This window comes from Henckelia pumila, chromosome 2 (assembly GCF_033568475.1).
Source record: "Henckelia pumila isolate YLH828 chromosome 2, ASM3356847v2, whole genome shotgun sequence".
Taxonomy (NCBI): Eukaryota; Viridiplantae; Streptophyta; class Magnoliopsida; order Lamiales; family Gesneriaceae; genus Henckelia; species Henckelia pumila.
Window position 1 is genome coordinate 138,612,301 of NC_133121.1, and position 25,703 is coordinate 138,638,003.

The window sequence follows — 25,703 nt, forward strand, 5'->3', positions numbered from 1 at the left end:
TGTTTCACCGAGGTTAGAAAAAAAAAAACCCCATTCGGGGGTGGTTCTGGAGCGAATAAGGTCTAAGTAGCTTTCGTACTCCGAGGAGCCCCCGTGAGAATGGGTGAGGGAATCGGTGACGACCAGCTATCGTTCATGGCTTCTCATTTCTTCGGCTTCACTGAGTCATCTGCTAGTAATTCTCTACCTCTGGATCTGCGTGCTGCTGCGACTTAGTGCTTGGAGTGGCCTGGTTCTCTATTGTCTCTGTTTTGGTCTTTCCCTCTACTTTCCAAATTTCTTGTGTGTCTTTCTTGCATTTAGTTCTGCGCTCCTGTTGTTGTTTAGGTAACCCTGATGTCCTAACCTTACTGATGTACGAACAATGACTTCTGTTCACGACTGTCAGAGCCTTGTCGGTCGCCTTTGTGCTGTATGGATCTGATCTTCTTCAGGGGAGGGTTCTTCTTTTTTCTCCTTTCATACGCGGATCTGAGATTTCAGATGACGATGGTTCCCTAATATCTTTGAGTTTTATAATTCGAAGTTAATTCGGAATTTAATATTGGTTGTTGCGTTGAATTTGTAGTTGCTTTTGCTTTTGTGCTTCTGCGTACTCTGGAGTTCATCCCTAAGAAGGGTTTGACTCCAAATTTATATGTTCCTTAAACTTAAACCTGTGCTTTTACTCTTACAGCTTCTGGAAGCTTGCTTCCTTGTTATCTTGTGGAGTTCAAATGTGAAAATAAATATTAATTATCACCGAGGAAATCTTGAGTTTATTTGTATCAATCTTATTTGAATACGGCTTGAGGATTTTCAAGCCTGTAAGTGACCCATAAATTTATTGTTTCAAATTTTTATATGGAAAACTCTGTGGACACAGCTCCAGCGATAGCAAGAATTTGTTCAGTTTTGGTGCTTTATTTTTGGTATACCTTACATCAGAGCTGATGCAAATGGCTAAGCACAAAGGATTCTTTAATGTTTTGTTGTCGATTTTAAGATTTTTAAAAATGTCAATGTTGGTTTTCTTTGTTTTCTAATCTTTGTACTGTGAAGTTTAAGATTTTTATTGTTTCTGATTTTACTATTCTGTTATCCTATTACGATTTTTTTTTCTTGGGATTTTAGCAATCCATCGATTCAATCTCAAAGACTTCGTGGTTGACCGTGGCAATAATATTTATATTATTTTCCGCTTGCTGTCGGTTAAAACTAATGATTTCTTTTGGGGTTTTTTTCCCTTCTCAAAGTATTCAACTTTAATATTGTAAGTTCTTTGATGGGAAATATCAACCCTTTACGATTCAACCACAGCTACTTTTAAAATATTGATTAAAATAATACTTTTAGTAGTTTGCGATTGAAATAAAATATTTGATGCTCAAATATAAGAATTTTTGTCCCCTCCTACTGATGATTGCTTGTGCATAATGTAGTTTCAACCCAGTGTTCTTATTGTTCTCTTTCTTCCGATAACAGACTTAGATGTTGGCTGATTTTTCCCATCACAACTTATGATTTGGGGTGGAGACATGTTTGAAACATGAAATATGTACACATGATGACTTTGTAACTACATAAAACAAAATTACACATTTCTTTGTTGTCTAAACACACATAAATGCTACTATCCAGTAAGCATTTAATTGTTATCGCCATTTCCTATGAAATTCATTATTTTTTTTAATGTAAAATCAGTTTTAAACATGTACAAATCCAGTGGAATTAAACTATATTTTAGAGATGTGATTGGTGAATGTTGGTTTTACTTGAACTGTTTTTTTTACCACGGGATTTTTGATTAACTGCTTCAAAAATATTTAAATAGATGGATTCTCAGTTGATTATTGACCTTCTGATTTCTATTTCTTTGCTTCTTTCGGCCTAGCTAACGTTCCCCTTTATTTGGTTGGTTTTCCCTGTTAAATTTTTTAAATTTATTTGCTTAGGTTTTTTGATACAAAACAGGAAGAAGAATTGATGAATCTTATTTTAAGCTTGGGATTGAAACTGAAATAAAATATATGATAATTCCAAATAATTGCTCCCAGATCCAGTTAGAGAAAAATTGCAAAGCAAGAGATGTGATTAGTGGAACAAACAATTTGCTTCACAAGATGAAATTATTAAAAAAATTGCAGGATCCAAATGGTAAATCTACCCCCTCTCAGTTTCTTGGTTTGCGGTGGAATGTGGGATTGAAAATCTTCATCTGGGTTAATGTTTTCTCCTGTTGTTTTGTTTTTGTTAGTTTTTTCAGTTTCTCTACACGGTGTTCTTTCTCCACTTTTATCTTCTCTTGTCTTCTCCTTGTTTGGGTTTCTAAATTAATATTCTTGCTTCTATTTCACTGTCAGTTTGGCAATTTCAGTTGTTCAATTGAAATTACAGTTTAGGTATTCAATTCACCTGTGAGTATGGGGAGAAAAGCATGCATTATTCATAATACATGTATAAACGACGGTTTGTATTTCGGTGTCCAGCTTTTGTACTCTGAGATAAGTGATGTTATTCAATGACCTGATTGTTTGTTGCCATTATTTGTTCACATTTAAATGATTTAATTAATGGGTTTTTCGAAGGGTATGCGCTTGGCTGATGTGGCCAAGGACTTAAAGATGATGTTAATGTTCTTTCAAGTTTTTTTTAGGATTTTATTTGTTATAAAGATTTTGTCATTTTTTCCCCTGGTGCAATGGTTATTGAGAAAGTGACAAACCCAAAGTCTTCAAGTGTCCTGTCTCAAGCTTCACCTTTGTGTTTAGCTGGCCGTGTTTTGCTTTGATGTTCATTAATGGTGGTTTCACTAAAAAAGCGCGAAATGAGGAGCTCGCTTTGTGATATTTGACTATCCTTTCGTTTTATCAGAAAGATGTGTTTGTTACATTATTTTAGCGAGTGTATTTCTTGATGGAAGGGTAGAGATGACCGGAAAGTCAAATTGGGAGAGGAATCGCAAAGGGTCAGCGGACCAACGTGTCTCTTCCAGTCCCCTCTCGAATGATAGTCGAAAGGAAACACGTGATAATGGTGATGCAATCTCCTGATCTAAAGGATAACTATTTTATACTTAAATAATTCTTTTCTGTTTGTGCATTGATATATCTGAGAAACTATTGGATTTACAATACTTAATCTTTACTTTTTTTCTGCTTTACAATTCCCGAAGGTGTGAGGACACAAGAGCTAGCAAGCCATCAACTTCAAATTGTTATGAGAAAATGAACTTTCAGGTGCCATTATTCAATGCATATCGAACAACCCAAAAAGATTTTGTTCGCAACGATGTTGGCGTAAAGAAGTCTCATACATTCCTTGCAAGGTCTTGAAGAGGATATCCTTCAACGACGACTCGATGGCTGAAACGCGTAATGGATCTGAGTGTAAATTCAGAGCAGTTGAGAAAGATGGATAAGGCTGAAAATATCTAATGCATGTAGGATCCGTGAAGAACTCAAAAAATTAAGCTTCGCTCCTTCACACAACAAAAGTGTGAACCATATTCATGTATCACTGTTTGTTGATTTTTCCGCTTGCTTTTACCATGAGTAGTTTTAGATTATTAGTAAACATTGCTTCTACTATTTTGGAACTTAGCTACCTTTTGCTTCTTTGTGTGTTTCATAACCTTTCATTTACTTCTTTCGTTTTTTTAGGTTGATCAAGTGTATGGACAGCTTTGTACGCCACATCCACAGCCGTCGCAATACTCGAGTTTTAATTTTTGAGCCTTATGCTGTCACTTTTCGGTAATCCTTTTTTTTTAATTGGCTGAGCTATAATGATTTGCGATAAGATTGCTTCATTTTGTAAACTGGGATTTGAAAGATTGGTTTGAGTTCTGTGGTGTTGTTAATGACTGCTGGTTGTTTGTTTCGTGTGATTTATTTTGAGTTCTTGAATTTTCTGTCACTTTGTTATGCTGATTTTATTATCTGCAGCTTGATAAATCCTGCAATGTCCCATTATACTGAACGTGAATACCGGAAATAACCACTAAATTGTGATGTTTGTCCCTGTATTCTTGTCCCTTTTCGTGAGAATCAGTTTACTCAAATAATTACTGAACTTATTCATATTCTAACAGTATGACTGGAACATTAATCTTGATGTACGCCTCTCTTGCTAACTATGGCTCGAAAGTTATATATTGTACTTTGTACTTACAGTTAGTGAACACTGTTAATTCGTTAACATGGAATCCTTCCATTCTAATGAGCCATGGAATTAAAAATTCCCCTAGACATTTTGAGTGGACTTCGTTAGTTATGTTAAAAATTACAAATTTTAATCTGTCAGAATTCTTGTTTGGTCCAAACAATTTCTATTTGGAATAAGTCAGTTTTCCACTCACTAGACATTCATTGTTCCTGCATTTTTTCATCTCCAAAATTGCTTCTTATACTATTAAGTGTATAGTTCACCGCATATTGCTTTGCTTAATGTAGATTTTTTCCCCTTCTAATTTGGTACACATAAACATATGTACAGTTTCAACTCATTTATTGAGCTGGGGCATTCCGTTATATGGGCAAATGTAGTGCTAATTTGATGAATTAGATAGGAATCATGGGGTTTCAAAATACTGCAAGTAATGACCAAAGAGGATATGAGTGATGATGGGGCAAAAGAATATAACCCGCAGCTAACATATTTGCTTCAATTCTTGGTATCAGTATAAGCTATATATAGGCTAAAGCTTATTCTCTTCAGTCTCTTAATGTTCTATCTTGATATTGAGATAGAATTGGCACGTTCATTTTTATAAATGTAAGAACGTTGGATACGGTCCTTTAAATTTACGACATTATCTCCACATTAAGCAATGAACTTTGTTGACTGAGAGCACATGATGCCACACATTGCACAATGCTTTTTCAATAAATGTAGGTCATTTTTTAAAATTCCAATTTATGTAAGGTCATTGACCTAATAATCGCCATAGAACAGTTGCAACATGTATCTTATTAGTGGAGGCAAATATTCAATCAAATCAGAATAAAAATCAAAGCATCATCTTATTCCGGGATTACAAGTTATGCACAATCTTTGATATACACTTTTCACTTTCATTTTAATCTATCTTTGGCTGATTTTTTTTCACATTTTATCATCTATGCAAAAAAATTTTTAGGTAAAAGTTGAATCGTCGCGGTTCATTTTCCTTCTTTAGGGTATTTTCTCTGTTTCAGATTGGATTAAGATTACTGGGATTTTCTGTACCTTATGAATCTCATAATTGTATGATTATCAATACACTTAGCAGTTTAATATTTAAATGCTATAGTTGGTGACCCGTGCTTCATTTATGTGGCTTCTTATTTTGCACTGGAACATTTATGATCCCATGAACTTTATGATTCTAATTTTCCTGGGTATTGTAACTTCGAATACAAGTATTCTTCTATCTACATGTACAACAAGAGTGACAAGCTCTTTCTTACAAGTTCATTGGCAGTTGTAAATAATAAATGCAAGCTTCCACTCAGAAAACTACATTTTGTGCAAGATAACAGCTTTCATGGATCATTTCTCCAGTTGCAGTACTCGGAGTAATAGGTTATGATAGATGAGATTCTTTGAAATCAGTTTGAAGAAACGCCCATCTAGGTCCGGACGGCTGACCCCACAGTATTCCCCACTCACCTGCCAGTACCAAACTAATTATCCCAAATAGATTTTGTGTGCCATAAAGATTGAGTCTTTTTCGTTGATCCGACGTATTTCAAGAACATTTTGGGGCTTCAAAAAGGTATAATTCATCCCTCAATATTTAGTTGATTAATTTACCTTTCGTTTACAGCTTTGATGCAAAAAAATTCATTCCAGTATTGATTTTTATGTTTACAACTTTTATGTTGTATGTCTTCGTTACTTCAAGAAACATTGTGGGACTTCAAAAGGTGGTGGAAAAGATAGGGCCAAATTTAATAGATTTTGTGTACCATAAAGGTCGAGTTTGTTTTTGAGATTTCATTGATCCGAGGTATTTCACGAACATTGTGGGGCGTTCATCCCCATGCTTCAAAAGGCTATAATTCACCCCTCGATTTTTAGTTGGTTAATTTACCTTTCGTTGACTGCTTTGATGCATAATGTTGGAAATTTTTTTTCCAGGATTGATTTTTATGATGGAAATGTTTAGAACTGTTATGGTGACAGTATAGGATTGATGTCATTATTTATCAGGTTAAGCTTTTTACATTATTTTTTGACTTTTATTTGTTTGTTGTTATTATTATTTTACAACGAGGGGATCCACAGCCTTCACCTTCGACGAGGGTAAAATCCAAGCTAATTCGCCTTCAAGCTACATAAGGTCGTCCAAATTCTGAAGCATTTTCACACTACCAGGGCATATCAAGTTTTATGAAGTTCATTTGTTCTCAAGATTTGACATTATGAACTTTATTTCCTTCAAAAGTCCCATGTACATTACTGACTACTGAGTTTCTCTGGTGCTGCATGTATGCTTTCTGGAAACTTCACATATTTTGACATGGTAGCTTTGGAAGGAAACAAATATTGCATTATTTGAAGAAGTAAAGCTTTCTATGTTAACTCCAGCCTTGGGAATATACTTGATCCAAGGGCTGACAAATCTGCTGTTTTGCTGTGTCGAATTAGCCTGCTAAATATGAAGTTTATGAAGCTTGGATCCAAACCTGATCAGTTTCAGACAGATGAGGACAATATAATAGTCAAATTTCTTGAAATCTTAGTTTTACCGTTGAACTTGTTTATTAGGTTTCTTATTTTATTTTTCAAATATTCAGTATATTCTCGATTGAATATGGTTAGGTTTGGCTATTTTGTTTGACTCAAGATTACAATGTATCTCTGTTACTGTGTTTTTCTTTGTCCATAAGTGCTTATCGTTAATCAAGCGTTATCATATCCTCTTCTCTTCTGATCTTTTTGCGTCTTGAGGCTTCTGATTCAGACTGGAAACCTTCATACGGGTTTGTTCTCGTCGCCTTTTTCTTTCTTGTTTTTTTCCACATGTTGTACAATGTATCTATGTTCTTAGATCTGCCTTTTGCTTTGTTCATAGGTGTTTACCGGCTCCATCGAGTTCCATTTTCCTTCGTTTTCTTTCTCGTGAATCAGGCGTCTACCATCCTTGAGCTTTGCTCAATCTTTGTTTAAAGGTTTAACAACCTGAATGTGATTTCTTTTTCCTTCGTTAATGCAAGGTTCAATCTTGTTTTAATGTCTTCTGTTTTGTTTTGTTTTGTTTCGCTTTGTTCTTTTTTTGCCCTTGCTTCACCTAAAATTTATTTTATTTTTTTGAATTAGCTAAATAATCTTAGTTTGGTAGTATTAGTATCAATTGGTGAACTGTACCTTCGTTGTGTTTAACTGTCTTCTCATTTCTTGCAATTCCCGTGGCTTCAATCCTTCTTCTCGGTCTTCCCTCTTCTTGGGATTGTTAAATTTTTTTAGACTCTTAGTATTCTCTGTTTACCTGATTTTGATTTCACGTGTAGATTTCTACTGTGTTGTCCTCTGTGTATCGTCTGTGTACGTATTGTAGTTATTGTTAGGTGTTGATTGACTCAAACTTTTGGGTCAATTCCAAGGCTTTTACCCCTGTTTTCAGATCAACCTTTTCATTGTGACCAGATTAATTATCCCCTATCTTAGTTACACTTCTTAATCTCCTCTCCATCTCTGTTGTATGTGAGCATTTGGTTTCCTCTGATTTTTTTTCCTCTGAATTTTTTAAATAGATTCTCTTTCTAGTGGTATTTTGTTGAGATCAAAGAATCACAAACAAGGAACGAATTATATATTTTTATATATATGCTTGAATATTCAAATCTTACTCAATACAAGATTGATCCCAGAGATTCACTCTGTACACACTCCCTAGCTCACGCTAGTCTCACTCAGAAACAGAACGTAAATGAATACCTCACCTCACCCTTCTCACGCCTTCTTATTCCTACGGGTGTAGACATTTTTGATTATGGACTTTTCTTTGCTACTTGGGCCCATAACGGCCTCTACCCTTGTAACTGGGCTTTCTTTACTTTGGTCCATAACAACTCCTTCCCCCTCAAAACGAGTCTTGTCCTCAAGACTGAACTCAGGAAATTGGGCAATGAAATCTATAGCGACTTCCCATGTGGCCTCGTCGCTATGTCTCCCCTTCCAACGAACCAACAACTCCCTGACAAAAGCTCCATGTTTCTTCTTCAGCCTTTGGGCCAGAATCTCTTCGGGCTCAAACTCGGGCTCAAACTCAGTAGACATATCCTGTTCTAACTCATGAGGAAGTTTAAGTGTCTGCGCTGTGCTGCCCACTGCTTTCTTAAGGCACGACACATGAAATACCGGATGAATTCTAGACCCTGCTGGTAATCGTAATTTGTAGGCCGTCGCACCCAACTTTTGAACCACCTGGAATGGCCCATAATAACGAGCAGCCAACTTTTGATTAACCCGCGAACACACTGATTTCTGTCTATGGGGTCGGAGCTTGAGAAAAACCCACTCCCCCACCTGAAACACCACGTCCCGCCTTTTCTTGTTGGCATATCTCAACATTGATTGTTGAGCACACTGAAGGTTGTACTTCAATTGTCGAAGGACCTCGTCCCTGTCTTGTAACTCACTAGCTACTGCTGCCACCGAAATCTCTTGAGGCAGATACTGTAAAAGAGTTGGTGCTTTGCGGCCATATACTGCCTCGAAGGGAGTCATTCCAGCAGATGTTTGAAAAGACGTATTGTACCAAAATTCACACCATGGTAGCCACGATGCCCAACTTCGCGGTTGTTCCGTCGCAAAACATCGTAAGTACGTTTCAATGCTTTTGTTGAGGGCTTCACTTTGCCCATCTGTCTCCGGGTGATGAGACGAACTCATCTTCAGCTTGGTGCCTTGCAATTTAAAGTATTCTTTCCAGAACAGACTCATGAACACCGGGTCCCTATCGCTCACAATTGACTTGGGCACCCCATGTAGCCTCACAACTTCCTTGACAAACAACTCTGCCACAGCTCGTGCAGTATATGGATGCCGCAGTAGTGCAAAATGGCCGTACTTAGATAGACGGTCAATCACTACTAAAATGACGTCATAGCCCTTGGACTTTGGAAGTCCTGAGATGAAATCCATCGCTATATCCTCCCAAATCACTTCTGGAATTGGTAGGGGTTGTAAAAGACCAGCAGGAGCCAGAGCTTGGTATTTCTGTTGTTGACATATATCACATCTAGCCACAAATTGGTAAATATCATGTTTCATCTTTGGCCAATAAAAACCCCTGCAATTCTTTTGAAAGTGCGCAGTGCACCAGAGTGACCACCGAGTGGGGTGGAATGAAGTTCCTCTAGAATCCTGTTGACCCATGGCCCTTCTCGGGGAATTACCAATCGTTTCTTGTACAACAACCACCCATTTAACACTGAATAATGAAGAGATGGAGTGTCATGTGCGAGTACCTTCCTTTTAATCTCACATAGCATTGAATCTTGGTCAACAGCTCTGCGCAAATCTTCGACTTCTGCGCACTGTGGTACAAAGATTGACTGGAGTCCCATCGCCTCATACTTTCTCGATAATGCATCCGCAGCCTGATTTTGTGAGCCCACCTCGTACCTTACCTCAAACTCATATCCTAGCAACTTTGTAAGCCAGTATTGTTGGTCCGGTGTAGAAATGCGTTGCTGCAACAAAGTCCTCAGTGGTTTGTGATCAGTGAGGACAATAAATTTGCGGCCCAAGAGATACGGTCTCCAATACTGTACTGCCAACACAAGGGCCATCAGTTCCCTTTCATATGTTGATTTAGATAATGCACGGTCGGCAAGGGCCCTACTATAGTAAGCCAAAGGCTGCCCCTCCTGCATTAAAACGACCCCTATTCCTATTCCCGAAGCATCACATTCAATGACAAATTCTTTTGAAAAATCGGGCATTCAAAGTACCGGGGCAGTAGCTAATGCACGTTTTAAGGCTTCAAACGAATTATGGGCTTCCACATTCCACTGGAAATTATTTTTCTTTAACTGCTCAGTGAGGGGTTTAGCTATCTTACCATAATCACGAATGAATTTGCGGTAGTACCCCGTCAATCCTAAGAAAGCACGTATTCCCTTTACTGACTTAGGCAGCGGCCATTGAGTGACACTCTCTACTTTTTTTGGGTCCATCGACACCCTGTGTGTAGTGATGATGTGACCGAGGTACTCGATCTGTCACAACCCAAAGTGGCACTTGGTTTTATTGAGTACCAACTTATTTGCGGTCAGAACACTCAGAACAATACGTACATGAGAAACATGATCCTTCCAACACTTGCTGTACACCAAGATGTCATCGAAAAAAACCAATACAAACTGTCGGAGATAAGGACGAAATACCTCGTTCATAGTGGATTGAAACGTGGCTGGTGCATTCTTTAAGCCAAGGGGCATTACGAGAAATTCGTAATGGCCCGTATGAGTCCGGAAAGTTGTCTTCTCAACATCCTCAATTTTCACCCTGATTTGATGATAACCCCACTTGAGATCGAATTTCGAAAAGAACTGAGCCCCATGTAATTCATCAAAAAGTTCATCCACCACTGGTATAGGGTATCGATCTGCCACCGTGATGTCATTTAAGGTCCTATAATCAATACAAAATCTCCAACTGCCATCCTTTTTTTAAACCAGTAATACGGGGCTTGAGTAAGGACTGGCACTAGGTTGAATCACGCCTGCCTTCAACATCTCAGCCACCATCTTCTCTATTTCATCCTTTTGGTTGTGTCCATAACGATATGGCCGTACGGACACCGGCCCACATCCCTCCTTTATGAGGATCGCATGGTCCCTGCCCCTTGGAGGAGGTAGTCCTCGCGGTTCCTGGAATACCCCATCAAACTGTTGTAATAACTCCTTGAGTTCGTCTTGCTGCCCCAAGTTAGCAGTGCCACCATTGTCCACCACGTCACTCTGCCATTTGGTCCAGACCGCTGCACACAACTCCACTTCCACTGTCTTGACCAAAGACTGTAAAGAAACAAGGGTTCTGTTTAGAGCAGGGTCACCTCGCAAAGTTACTAACTTTGATTCCCATGTAAAACACATCTGCACTGTGTCCCAGTTTACCACTACATCTCCAAGCGTGCGCAACCAATCTACTCCCAAGATGACATCAATACCTCCCAGATCAAACACGTATCCCTCGATTTGTGCAATACACACACCCATTTCCAGCCTCAAAGCGCGGCAGACGCCTTGGCATGGTACCCGACCACCGTCTCCCAAACAGACTGTGAATGTGACTGAGTCATCCACCTCCAGTCCCAACCGCTTGACCAATTCACGAGATATGAAGTTGTGGCTCGCACCACTGTCGACCATTGCAATAATGGTGGTTCCTGCTATATTGGCACGGAACTTCATAGTCTGGGGGTGATTAATCCCCCCACCGAGTAGAAGGGTAGCTCGATGGTGTTATACTCGGGGTTGTTTTCAAAAATCGCACCCTGCAGTGGCTCTATTTCTGCCTCCCCCAATTTCTCGAACACCTCTCGCTCTTCTGGAGTATCCTCATCTTCAGCAAAATAGATTACCCGCATTGATTTGGACGCACATCTGTGCAAGGGGTGGAAGGGCTCGCCACACTTGAAACAGAGCCCCTTCTCCTTGCGGTTCAAATACTCCTGGTGGGAAAAGATGCGCCCCTCCTTATTCGCTGGAATACTCGGCCGGGCGTGTAGCCCTTTCTCTTGCGTCGTGTTCAGACGGGAATGGATCGGAGAAGTCAAAGAGTTTGTGTTCCCTAGAGACTGATCGGTCGATGTAACTTCGCGATTAGGGTTTGGGCTCCATAAATTTGGTTTGGGCCTGTCCTCCGAGAAATGGGCCCGTCCCAGCCAATTTCTCCCATAACCATTACGAGAATCAGTTTTCTGGCCCAATTGAAAAGGGTTCATTCTTCCAGCAGTCACCTCGCCCCACAACTCTTCCTCTGCCCATCTCGCCAAATCCATCGCCCGAGGTACTGTGCGAGGATCATGGATCCCAATCTTCCGCCGCACGTCTTCCCGCAACCCACTCAGAAAATACCCCAGCCCTTGCTCCTCAGGAAGGTTACCAATTTGAGCCAAGAGAACCTCAAATTGTTCGACGTAGGATGTCACCGACTGATCCCCTGATGCAATGATGCTAACAGTTCGTAAGGGTTAGCCTCGTTTGCCACCGTATCTCTTAAGTAATTCATCCACAAAATTATCCCAATCCAATTCTGGAAATCTCGATCGGGTCCATCGGAACCAATGGACGGCCGACCCCTCCATGCACATGTATGCCAACTTTACTCTGCTGCCCATGGGCGTGCCCTGCAACTCAAAATACTCCTCGATCTTCCCGAGCCATACTAGTGGATCCCCTCCTTCAAACGCCGGCAGCTCGATACGTTTCAAGGCATGGTGAAGCTCCGGCACTCGCTCATGCATATGGACACCATGAACTCCCCCAGATTTCCCGGACCCATGGTCCTCAGAATGTGTTACGAACTGTTCCCCTCCCGAAGACTCCTTGCTCACCGTCTTCTCTCTCAAGAGTTGCTCCATCAACTCTTTCAACCCCATCAACTCTCCCACAGATTTCGTCAACGAGGTAACCTCCTCCCGCACTTTCAACAGTTCTCCCACTGACTTTGATACCAACGCTACATCACCCTGTACCTTGAACAACCCTTCCTGCAGACCCATCACCGACCTCTCCAGCGCTTCCACCTTCGCCTCTGCACGAGTGCTGGCCATCGATAACTGCTACGCTCCGATCCAGCAGGTCGGACCAAATTGTTGTGATCAAAGAATCACAAACAAGGAACGAATTATATATTTTTATATATATGCTTGAATATTCAAATCTTACTCAATACAAGATTGATCCCAGAGATTCACTCTGTACACACTCCCTAGCTCACGCTAGTCTCACTCAGAAACAGAACGTAACTGAATACCTCACCTCATCCTTCTCACGCCTTCTTATTCCTACGGGTGTAGACATTTTTGATTATGGGCTTTTCTTTGCTACTTGGGCCCATAACGGCCTCTACACTTGTAACTGGGCTTTCTTTACTTTGGTCCATAACATATTTATATACACAAGCATTTCCTAGTCACATAGTTTGTGTGATACAAAGGGATGGTGTATAATGTATTGCACTCTAGGTTTCGTGCTATGTTTTATCAGTATTTATGATCGGAGGATCTGTAATGGGGTTTGATTTATACTATGGATGATGGACATGATTGTGAGCATTTGGTTTCCTCTGATTTTTTTTTTTCCTCTGAATTTTTTATATAGATTCTCTTTATAGTTGTATTTATATACACAAGCATTTCTTAGTCACATAGTTTGTGTGATACAAAGGGATGGTGTATAATGTATTGAACTCTAGGTTTCGTGCTATGTTTTATCAGTATTTCTGCTCGGAGGATCTGTAATGGGGTTTGATTTAAAGCTATGGATGATGGACATGATTGTGTTCTTTTTCTTGTTTTTAATGTTTTGATTAATTTCTCAATGGAGTAAAATGATGGTTAATCGATGTTACGGGAATCAGAAATTACATTAAAATTATTGGTTTGCCATTCTCAGTTTGAGCAAAGATCCATCAAAAAGCTTATTGATAGAATTGGTGACAGTGAACCGACTAAGAGGAAGATCTTGTTGTTATTTTTGAATCTTCTATAAACATACAAGAAACTTATAATTACGGAGCTAAAAAATAATAGTTTAGCTGTAGTTGAAGGACTCTTTTTCATCTTTGGTTCGGTATGATTTTTCGGCAGAAGTTGAGCTTCAAGGGCATATGAATTACTCTGTTGGAACCAGCCCACTTAACATTTTAATTTGAGATTCCGATTTGAGGGCTGTTGCGGAGAGATAATGCGGGGAATAAGACAGTCTGTTAGGATTTGGGAGCTTTTACTTGTGTTCATTACTTATTGCAAATTCTGGGATTGTGTTTCAATTTTAATAAATTTTGATTTGTGAACTTTGAGATTATTTGACAAAGCGAATTTTGTATTCAACATTTTTGTGTCTTCTTGGTAAGATTTACCCATTTTCTCCATGAGGTCACATGGGTTTCTTATTCTTTTTTCTCTTTCGTTGATTGTCATATCTTGTTTCTCAACTTTCTCCTAGAGCATTTTTAAAAAGGAACGAGTTTCTACAGATGACTAAAAGAAGTCATTTCTCTATTTACACATGAATTTCGGTGGTTTAAAATTTGAATTTGTGGCATTTTGATTTTATTGGATTGATCTACTTGTTTCAGTTTCATCTTTATATAGATTTTTTATATGGTTGTTGAATGTTGATTAAAACGTGAAAAATGAAACTTACGTCTTTTTTTTTTTTTGGTTACAAGAATTGAGAGTTTGGAGTGTGGTTAAGTTGATCGTGTGCTGATTGTAGGGAATTTGGATTGTTGATTTTGGATTTGGATTAAGCTAAGGTGTGGTTTTACGATGGAAGCTTGAGTCTTTTTAGATTTGTGCAATGTTTGGTTTCTCTCTCTTTATTTCTTTTTACCGGGATCTGCAATTTCGGGTTGTTTTTTACCTTCGTGATCTGTTTTTGGTGTTCAAATTACACTGATGCTACTGAATTACTTACTTTTTCCAATTCTTTGTGAATCGAGAATTTGGTTATTACTCGGATTATGAATACGAATATACGATTGATGCATGATGTTGTTTCTGTTTGATATACTCGATATTCGACACATATCTGATTTAAAATATTATATTCTTGTATATGTATGAAATTAGGTCTGCCGCATTTTTTTTTGTGGTTATATGCGTGAATTAGATTTTAGGTATAGTAAATCAGTCAAATATGAATATTAAATTTTAATATTTCAGAATGATTTAGTTTCTTTTTAAAATCGTTTATATTACTAAATTTGGTTAAATTCACAAATTATAGAATAAGAGTTATTTTATAAATTAAAGCTTACTGATTTAATGATCATAGTTTGACTTTAATCTATTTTTATAAAGATGTTCATTCCATGGACATGTATCGTAAGCAAGTGATGAATATCGTTTTAGGACATTACATGTGGAGGAAATCAACCAAATAATGTGATGACTATGATTTTTAATTTAAAATAATATTGTAAACTAACTAGTGTTGAAGTGGACAAAATCAGTCACAACATTTCATAAATTATCTGTCTCAACTTATCTCACATAATATATGAAAAATCATTTAGCTTCCTCTATTTTACCTTATATGTACTTATATGATTAGTTACTTGAAGGTTAACGAACTCATCGTGTTATAATTTTTCAGTATATTATCTTTACCAACTACAGGTTCAGTTTATTAATCGAATCCAATGGAAAACAATCCTTAGTACATGTATCGCTGAATATTAGTGTTGTGATTCTTGCATCTTTTGTTTTAACATCTTAACATAAAAAATTCCTCTATTTTACCTTATATGTACTTATATGGTTAGTTACTTGAAGGTTAACGTACTCATCGTGTTATAATTTTTCAGTACATTATCTTTACCAACTACAGGTTCAGTTTGTTAATCAAATCCAATGGAAAACAATCCTTAGTACATGTATCTACATCACTTAATATTAGTGTTGTGATTCTTGTATCTTTTGTTTTAACATCTTAACATAAAAGATTCCATGGTCTTAAAAATCCTAGGTTGGACAACCTATGAAGATGATTTGGATCATGATTACTGCATCACATCAGGATCATCTCATTTTACCGAGTTTCTCCCACCCATAAACATGAATTTAAAGATATTACTATGTCTTCTCCAAGTTTGTGATGATTGTCACACATGCTCTTTTATTTCCAAATGAATTTCCTTTTAATTGGCAAGCTCGTCAGTGAGAATTACATTATTTCAAGATTTTTTTTCTCTATGTTTTCCATTGTTAGTATATATATATATATATATATATATATATTTGATTTATATGCTACAACTGGACATTTAAAGTATAGAAATTTTTAGCTGCCCAAGTCCAACTCATCCCCGACAACTAAAACCCGGTAGTGGGTTTTAGTGATACGAATTTTTTTAAAAAAAACAACTAAAACCCGGTAGCGGGTTTTAGTGGTCGAGAACGAGTTGGGCAGGAATGGTTGGGCAGCTGAAAATTACTCTTTAAAGTAAATGCTTAATGATAATTATGTTTTTTTGGAATGGAATTGTTCTGCATATTAGGTTTCAGCTGTTCACAATTTATTGGTCTCTTGATCGTTTTGCGAGGTGTCCTTTCTGAAAGGGATTGGAAAGCTTCGAGTGGGTACATTCACTTCCTCTGTTCCATTTCTTCTTTATACGTGCTGCCTAAATTCTTCTATGTGCTCTGCTGCATTACTCTGTCTTCTCCAAGTTTATGATGATTGTCACACATGCTCTCGTTATTGCTTCAAATTTCCCAAATGCGGCTTCTCATCTGTCTTCAGTATCGTGCAGATAAACCTTGTTTCTTTTATATTAGGTTTTGAGCTATGTATTTTCATTTCTAAGATAATTCTTACCGTATGAGAAAGTATTGTAACTCTACTGCAGAGAACTTAATCCTTCTCTTATGAAACAGACTTGCTATTCAAAGTACATGTTAAACATAAATTTAAAATACAAATTTACCTCCAATATTCTTACAATAGCCACCGTGCCATGATTTGTTAGAGTTTTTGCGCTGTGTTTGTTCACTTTTTATTTGCCATGTTTCTTTATCATACTTTTTAAGTGCAATTAAATCGATAAAAAATAGCTGTAAAAACAAAAAATTAATATGTAAAATGTAGGTGCATTTAAGATTCCATTCCTTGTGTTGTCCGTAGAGTAAGTGTTGTTCGTGGGTTTGTGGAGTTGGTGAGTTTCTTTTCGGGAGGTTATGACCCGATCGAGAGAAAATCTCAACGGAATAACCCCATGACAGAATTTTGATGTTGTGTTGGAGTTGGTGAGCTTTTCTCCCGGCGAGTGATGCCCCGGTTGAGGATTGATCCCAATATGATGCATTAATGTTGGAATTAACGTTGAAATTCGGAAGACTACAACTTGGTTTCAAAAGTGATCTTAATAATTCTATATATCCCAAAATACATATTAATTGTAATTGAAATAAGCTCAGATTTTATTCCTAAAATTTCATATGTCAAATTCTTTCGAAAATCATATGTAAAATGTAGGTTCCTTTATGATTTCATTGCTTGTGTTGTCCGTATAGTAAAGGTGGTTTATGAGTTTGTGGAGTTGGTGAGTTTCTTTCTCAAGGAGGGATGTCCCGATCGAGAGAAAATCTCAACAGAACAACCCTATGACAGAATTCTGGTGTTGTGTTGGAGTTGGTGAGCTTTTCTCCCGGTGAGTGATGCCCCGGTTGAGGATTGATCCCTATATGATGCATCAATGCTATAATTAACTTTGAAATTCGGATGAAAATGTGCATCTTAATAACTTTATTTATGTTAAAATACACTCAAACAAAGCATGAATATGTATGATCTTTATATGTTATTTAACTCTCCTCTATTCATTTAATCACAATTTCATGGTCAAAACAGTTTTCCCACAAAATTGATTGAGTAAAATATATTACACCAAATAATAAGTAGTTAATAATTAATGCAAATGTTCAATAATTGGTCGGGAACAAAGAAAACTTGAGACATCCAAGATACCTTTTTCTTTCCCATCGAACATTCTGCTCAGCGGACGCTATTCAACAGCAGCTGAACGACCTACTCTTTAAAGAAAACGACTCTATTAAAAAACAAAAAAGTTCCATGGCCCCTATCAGCAACTGCAAATGAACATCCGCCTTTCTCAGAAAGGTCTTCAATCCTGAATTGCTAGTTTTAAATCTCGTCCGATAGGGATAAGTTGCTCGGAACTTGTGTATTCTTAGAAAATTACTTGGGCTACAAATGCAAACCAGATAAGAAATTCTATTCAGTAGTCGTGTAGTTCAACAAAACATATGTCTCCATTCTCATTTAAATAAAATTCATCAAGCACACAACAATCAACAACATTAAATTTAAATATTTGAAGTATATAACAAACATTTTGGTACAAAAATAATGAATTAAAACAGTTGATATACAAATAAAAAAAAAACCAAACATTATTGGTGGAAGCAAGATTTCTCAATTGCAAGAAATATGATCTACTTTTCCCCTTCATTATGTAACACCTATTTTCTTCTTTTTGACAATCATTTAAAAAAAAAAAGTAATTATTGCCTCTGGACTTAAAATAGAATAATAAATAATCGGTTTTAAATTTTGAAAATCACGGTTCTCTGAAAGGAGCAGTTTCTGTTTACAAAAATGTGTACACAGTTTTAAAAAAATCTATTATATGCTTGAAGACAAATTATGAAAACTTGTATAGGTGTGCAATGTTAGCAGCCTAATGCAAACAACCACCAACAATCAAAATTTTTTTTTTATCTTTAGCTATTTCTTCCAAGCTTCCGTTGGATTTTGAATTCTGCTCACCATCTTACTAATTATTTTGGGTTTTGCTGAAATATTTACTATACATGTTGATTTTCATGCATATAGTTGACACCTACCTCAATCTCAATACTACCTTCATAATCAAGCAAGAGAGTGAAAGCTTCTCTTCCATATTAAGTACTCTTCGTAAGATGTTTCTCCTGTTGCATATGAGAATTCAGATTACTCGTCATATATTAAAGCACGAAATAGTAAGAGAAATCACACGTGTAATGGGATTTTACTCTCCACCGCAGCAAAACACAAACACGCATCAAAATGGAACTGGTTTTGGACATTTCATTACGTCCTCTTCAGTTCTTCCCTCTTCTCATTTCTTGACTCTTCTTCGATCCTTCTGCGTGATGTTCCTCTTCTTGGGATTGGAAAGCTTTGGCTGGGCTAGTTTTTTGTTTTTGTTTCGTTTTCTGGTGTTTTTGACAATGGCAAAGTTTTCAAATTAGTCAAAGAAGATTCCAACTTTAACAAAAAGCCATTCAAATCTCTACATATATAGAAATACCTGCACAATATAATGTATAGTGGTGGTGGTTTTCACCAGCAATGCGGAACACGGATTGTTGAGTTTGAACCCGATTCTTGACACCAAAATCGCAGACTAATCTCATTTTGTACAAAAAAACAATAACCATAACTTGGAAATGGGACTCAATTCCTGAAAGAAAAAAAAATGTTTGACGGGTTGACCTCTTCGTATCCCATGAATCAGCCATATCTCCCATCGCCATACTTCGAGAAATGATATGTTCATGATTCTTGAATAAAAGTGATGAATTAAGGAAATCTTTTTGTAGAAAAGGGTGTTGTGAGTGAGAAAATAGTGAAGACTGTTTCAAGAGAGTTTGTGAGATCGGACCCTCCTCTGGTCCAAGGTTTAGAGAACTGCATATCTGGTGACATTGTGGAGGTATTCTTTCAGTTTTCCTGGAATATCGCTGCTATCGTGAATAATACGGGTTCCGAACGAGAAAATATGATCAGCAAGATCTACCGCCCGGATGCCGCATTTCAAAGTAAATATTTAGTTAGGATAATCAGGTCTTCAAAGGAGTTAATTATCGACAGATCACAAACATAAAGTTGAGACAAACATGGTGGTATGCTTTCAGCATTTCAAAATATACTTTCGTTCTGATTTTAATGTGATCAGTGCTATTAATTTTGTTTATTTTCGGTGGATAGGCTCTTATGATAAAGTTTTCTTTGTTGCTGATTTCTTTGACTATTAAGTTCCTTGTTAAATTGTCTTGATGCTGAATGCTAAAACTTGATCTTGCTATTTTCCTGGGCATTCAAGATTTTTTGCTTTGGCCTCCCAAGGAGTAAGTTTTACCAATTTTAATGGAATTTGGAGTGCAACTAGCCAACTACTGAAATTGTGGATAACTTGTCTCTCGCACCAAAGTCCATGCTATTTATTTTTTTTTGCACGTGTTATATTTGAAATTGTGTCTAGCAACGAATTCTAGTTTTACTATTTTATACTTGAATAATTCTTTTCTGTTTGTTCATTGATATATCTGAGAAACTATTGGATTTGCAATATTTAATCTTTAATTTTTATTCCTGATTCGAAATTCCCAAAGAGGTGTGAGGACTCGAGCTAGCAAGCCATCAACTTTGTCTTTGAAGAGGATATCTGTCACTGACGACGCGATGGCTGAAACGCGTAATGGACCTGTGTAAATTCAGAGCGGTTGAAAAGGATGGATAAGGTTGAAAATATACAAGGTATGTAGGATCCGTGAAGAATTCAAAAAATTAAGCTTCGCTCCTTTACACACCAAAAGTGAACCATATTCATGTATCACTGTTTGTTGTTTTTTCCGCTTGCTTTTATCACGAGTAGTTTTAGATTATTAGTAAACATTGCTTCTACTATTTTGGAGTCTAGCTACCTCTAGCTTCTTTGTGTGTTTCATAACCTTTTATTTACTTGTTTTGTCTGCCATCCGCCGCCGTCGCATCAAGCACCAGGTATTATAGTATACTCGAGTTTAAATTTTTAGCCTTATGCTGTCACTTTTCGGTAATCCTTTTCTTTTAATTGGCTGAGCTATCATGATTTGCGATCAGATTGCTTCATTTTGTAAACTGGGATTTGAAAGATTGGTTTGAGTTGTGTGCTGTTAATGATTTCTGGTTGTTTGTTTCGTGTGATTTATTGTGAGGTCTCTCATTCTCTGTCACTTTGTTCTGCTGATTTTATTATCTGTAGCTTGATAAATCCTGCGATATCCCGTTATACTGAAGGTGAATACCGGAAATAATCACTAAATTGTGATGTTTATCCCTCTATTCTTGTCTTTTTTCGTGAGAATCAGTATACTCAAATATGATTCAACTATATTTCTAACAGATTGACTGTAACATTGATCTTGATATACTTAGTAGTTAGTATTCTACACCTCTCTTGCTGACTATGGCTAGAAAGTTATACATTGTGCTTTGTAATTACACTTGGTAAACACTGCTGATTGTTAACATGGAATTAAAAATTGCCCCCGGCATTTTGAGTGGACTTATGTAGTTATGTTAAAAATTAAAATTTGGAATTATTTGTTTGATCCAAACAATTTCTATTTGGAATAAGTCAGTTTTCCACTCTCTAGACATTCATTGTTCCTACATTTTTTTTCTCCAAAATTGCTTCTAATACTATTAAGTGTATAGTTTACCGCATTTTGCTTTGCCTAATGTAGATTTTTTTTCCTTTTTAATTTGGTACACATAAACATATGTACAGTTTCAACTCATTTATTGAGCGGGGGAATTTCGTTAGATGGGTAAATGTAGTGCTAATTTGGTGAATTAGACAGGAGTCGAGGGGTTTTAAAATACTGCAAGTAATGTATCTTTTGCACAAAAGCGGATGTGAGTGATGATATGGCAAAAGAATATAACGTGCGGCCAACATTTTTGCTTCAATTCTTGGTATCAATATAAGTTTACGATATTCTTTTTGTCTCCAAACAAATGAATTCCCAACTCAACTAATATTAATTTACTTCTGTAGAAAGACTAAAGCTCAGTATCTTCATGTTCTATCTTGATATTGAGATAGAATTGGCACGTACATTTTTATAAATGTAAGAACGTTGGAAAAAGGTTCCTTTAAATTTATGACATTCTCTCCACATTAAGCAATGAACTTTGTTGACGGAGAACACATGATGGCCACACATAGCACAATGCTTTTTCAATAAATGTAGGTCGTTTTTTAAAATTCGAATTTATGTAAGGTCATTGACCTAATAATCGCCATAAAACAAGTGCAAGTATCTTGTTAGTGGAGGCAAATATTCAATCAAATCAGAATAAAAATCAAAGCACCATCTTATTCCGGGATTATAAGTTCTGCACGATCTTTGATATACACTTTTTGCTTTCATTTTAATTTTACTTTGGTTTATTAGATTTTATCATCTATGCGATGTTATTTTTAGGTATAGTTGAATCGTCCTGGTTCATTTTCCTTGTGTAAGGTATTTTCTCCGTTTCAGATTGGATTAAAATTATTGGGATTTGTTGTACCTTACTCGCAATTGTATGATTTTTTTTTTAATGAAAATGACTTCGTTAAAAGGGTAAAAAGATTACAAATACGCTAGGCATGCCCAGGAGAAAAACATATTTTACAATCAAACCGCTGAACTGGGCCTCCCTAGGAGAAAAACAGTTAAAACAATACTAGACCGTTTCAATCACATGAGGAATACATCGATAAGCAAGCACTTGCACTCGTGTAAGTATCACATCCACTCGGTTCTTCGCCTTCAAAAGCCAGCCTTATTGCGGGCTGTCCACACCTGATAAATACATGCAGCAAGGGCCACATCTCTCAACTTCGACAGTTTCAAGTTGCCCCTATATACTCCTCGGAAAGCCTTCAAGATGGTGTGTTTCGTTGCCATTCTTTTTGCCATCCCCAACCACTCCCTAACCTTATCCTAGACAATAGCCGAAATCTCACATTGAAAGAATACATGGGCATTCGATTCCTCCTCCTTCTCGCAATTGTATGTTTTTTAATTTGTTGATCAACAGTTTGGGTGGGAGTTTATATAGGTTGAGGCATGCATGTTATATAGGTCATATGCTTTTGCTTTAAATTTATTTTGAAGTGTCTTCTCTTCACTGATGGGGATTGGGGATGGCTAGAAAACTTGGTTTTATGTTAATTACTCAAGTTTCTTACTTTCCCAGCTTCATATGGTCCTTAACTTTTATTCAGAATTCAAGGATGATTACTTTTTTCACAGTGAACTAAATTTAATTGCAACTTCAGAAATATAATTTAGTGTATTTTTACTGGGTTCCTGATAACAATCATGACATCTATGAAGAAAGTAATGTGGCCTAGCTATGGTAGATTATCTTGCCCGCTTCCTTTTCTATTTATATTTTTGGGTTCTTGATATGTTTTCTTGACAATCACAGATCAGACAATACTTAAAGTTATATGAACGTTTGGGTGTACTCCCAAGCAAGCTTTTCCAGGGTAACACCATGGAGGTTTGTTATACTTCTTGCCTTCTCTGCAAAATCGTAGTACCTTCATATCTAGTACCGGAATGATTTTATATCTGTTACGAAGTTCTAACGCATCTTGCCGAATTTCGCGTTTTGAGGAAATATGCAGCTTTAGAATTTAAATTTTATACAACATCATAATCATACCAAAATATTGATTTGTTTATGGTTACTGTACCAGCTTCCTGCGAGTCGAATGAGTGCATTTCAATTTTTATTGTCCCGATGAGCTAAGATCAAAATTTTACAAAGCGTTCTTTGGAATAAAGCTACTCTTCCGCTCTTAATTAACTAAAGAACAGAGAACTTGTTATGTCACATAATCATTGATTAATTATTGTCATTACAAATATGGCAGGGCAGAACTGGGGTCGAGTTGATAATTTAAGATATAATTGCTGTTTTATATGTGTGGATGCATCTCTGCAAGCATTGGATCAATATGTAAATCAAAGAGTTGATCACATGGTTGAAGCCGGTCTATTTGAAGAAGTTTGTGACATTTACAAGTCAGATTCGGATTATACACAAGGTCTACGACAAGCAATTGGTGTCCGGGAATTCGAGGATTTTTTAAGATATCGGAACACTGAAGATCAAAAGTCTTCCCTGTGTCCTAAGATGCACAAGGACAATTTGTGTGATTTGGTTAACTCCTCCTGTGGAGACCAGTCTAATTTTATGTTAATAGAATCTATCGACAAAGTGAAATTGAACACCAGAAGACTTGTTCGTCGTCAGGTAAGTAAAATATCAACATGTTTGGTATATTTCTCAATAATGTGCCACAATCTATCGTCGTGCTACATCCTCGGTGCAAACTTGTGTTCTTTTCACAGAAGAGAAGGCTAAATCAACTTCAACTGCTTTTTGGATGGAAGATACATTATCTGGATGTCACAAGTTGTATATCATGTGAGTCCGTCTCTTTCTTGCAGACTTATCTTGATGAATACATTACTCAGATATTATGCATGAGTTTGAATGGAGGTGACCTGTTTTTATAGGTTCTCTGGACGATTCATGGGCGGTTAATGTGGTTGAACCATCTGTTAAAATTATTGAATCTTTCCTTGCAAATACTGTTAGTTCAGACGATGCAGGACAAGGTTGTGAAGGAACCATTGATCTGCCCCAGAGAGACCTTTGGACTCGATACATTTGTCAGGTTAGTTAAAGTACTTCAGATTCACCTGGAAAAAAAAAAGAAAAAAAAAAGAAGAAGAAACTGAAGTCCTTTCTAACAATCATATTTTAAGCACGGAACTCTTTTTTCGTTTTGCTTTAAAAAGACACGCACTTCAAAAACCTTGGTAGATACATTACTTTTTGATTAAGTGTGTTTTATCTTTGATTTTCATGCAACTGTTGGTGATAATATTTCGGTGTATGGCCGTCGCCCGTGGCTTGGTTTCTTTTTAGGCATGTGGGAACAAGGAGCTTCGAGGTGCCCATGAATGGGAACAACATAGACGAGGGAAGGGGCATCGAAAAAGAGCGTCTCGGATGAGGATGTCCTTAGATTTGCATAAAAGATAGGGCCGGGTCTAATCTTGTTTTGCTGCTGCTTATTTATTTATACTAACTTTTATAGTCAAATTTAATTAGGTTTGATAGTAGATGTTTTCTATATTAACTAGCATTTGTAATACATTATGGCAGAGCTTTCAAACTATATATCTCAAATTTAAAAGTTAACACCAGTCCAAATTATTTTTCTGTGTGTGTTGTGACAATGGTGATTTGAGTACATGCCTAAAACGTTGCTGATTCGTTTTTCTGAAAGAATGATGACAGTTAAAACTACTTGGAAGTTGGAAGGATGACTGGAGTTGAAATTATAGGAAATTGTGAGAAAATTTAAAATACAAAAGAGTTACAAATACTGAACTTCATTCTTTTTTTTCTAATTCTGAGATTTATTTTTGAAATATCAGCTAAATACATCAATTTTAAATTTCTGGAGTTGGAATTATAGGAAAGTGATAAATTTTAAAACATAGAAAAGTTGCAAAATAATGAATTTTACTATAAAATCTGTTTTTTTTCTTTAAGATTTATTTTTGAATTCTTCGCACACAATATGAATACGTAAATTATATTTTTATCTGAAATATATTTTTATATTTATTTAATATAATATGATCGGAATAATTTTTCTGAAGTTCTAATTTATCATGTTAAAATAATGTTATTTATAGAGAAGTATTTTGGGGAAACATTTGTATAATATGAGACTAGTGTCTCACTCGTGCGATGCACCGAATTTATTTTATGTAATTAATTATTATAATTAATAAGTATAAGTATTTGCATAAATTAGTTATAGTTATTGATATAATGTAATAAAAAAAACTTTTATAAGACAGTCTTTTGAATCGAGATAAATATATTTGTTTCGACTAAGGAAAAAATATTATTTTTAGGCTAAGATTAATATTTTTATTGAGATAGGCATCGGGTTGACCTGTCTAATAATAGTTTTATTTTATATATTGTTATTTTTACAAAAAATTACCTAATAAATAATAAAAATATTTTAGTAAATCTATATATAAAAAAATTACCTACATAAATAGAATGAGAAAGATTAGAAAAAGGGACTTTCCTCTATATTCAATGACAAAATCAATAAGTTTCGTGTGACGTCCA

General features: G+C 36.5%; 1 protein-coding gene across 26 annotated transcripts; it reads left to right on the forward strand.

Moving 5' to 3' along the window:
* Positions 1 to 24,754, forward strand: LOC140880045 (tRNA dimethylallyltransferase 2-like). Of its 26 annotated transcripts, none has more exons than XM_073284112.1 (16): positions 1 to 232; positions 328 to 3,015; positions 3,155 to 3,218; positions 3,308 to 3,475; positions 3,642 to 3,734; positions 5,433 to 5,737; positions 6,250 to 6,304; positions 6,929 to 6,947; positions 7,040 to 7,136; positions 16,207 to 16,288; positions 20,105 to 20,249; positions 22,959 to 23,033; positions 23,415 to 23,792; positions 23,891 to 23,966; positions 24,059 to 24,219; positions 24,474 to 24,754. In XM_073284112.1, the coding sequence occupies exons 12-16, from the start codon at positions 23,028 to 23,030 to the stop codon at positions 24,588 to 24,590; spliced, it is 738 nt and encodes a 245-aa protein (XP_073140213.1). In that variant the 5' UTR covers positions 1 to 232; positions 328 to 3,015; positions 3,155 to 3,218; positions 3,308 to 3,475; positions 3,642 to 3,734; positions 5,433 to 5,737; positions 6,250 to 6,304; positions 6,929 to 6,947; positions 7,040 to 7,136; positions 16,207 to 16,288; positions 20,105 to 20,249; positions 22,959 to 23,027; the 3' UTR covers positions 24,591 to 24,754. The 26 variants fall into 26 exon arrangements, with proteins under 26 accessions (XP_073140213.1, XP_073140223.1, XP_073140226.1 ...); XM_073284122.1 differs by having other exon boundaries at positions 3,308 to 3,421; XM_073284125.1 differs by having other exon boundaries at positions 328 to 2,136; positions 2,903 to 3,015; positions 3,155 to 3,475.
* The last annotated feature ends 949 nt before the right edge of the window (positions 24,755 to 25,703 follow it).

Bases quoted from the DNA above. Each gene is read 5' to 3' on its own strand.
- LOC140880045 (XM_073284117.1), top strand. The intron at 23,793-23,890 runs GTAAGTAAAATA...TTCTTTTCACAG, and splicing joins GAAGACTTGTTCGTCGTCAG to AAGAGAAGGCTAAATCAACT. The intron at 23,967-24,058 runs GTGAGTCCGTCT...CTGTTTTTATAG, and splicing joins TGTCACAAGTTGTATATCAT to GTTCTCTGGACGATTCATGG.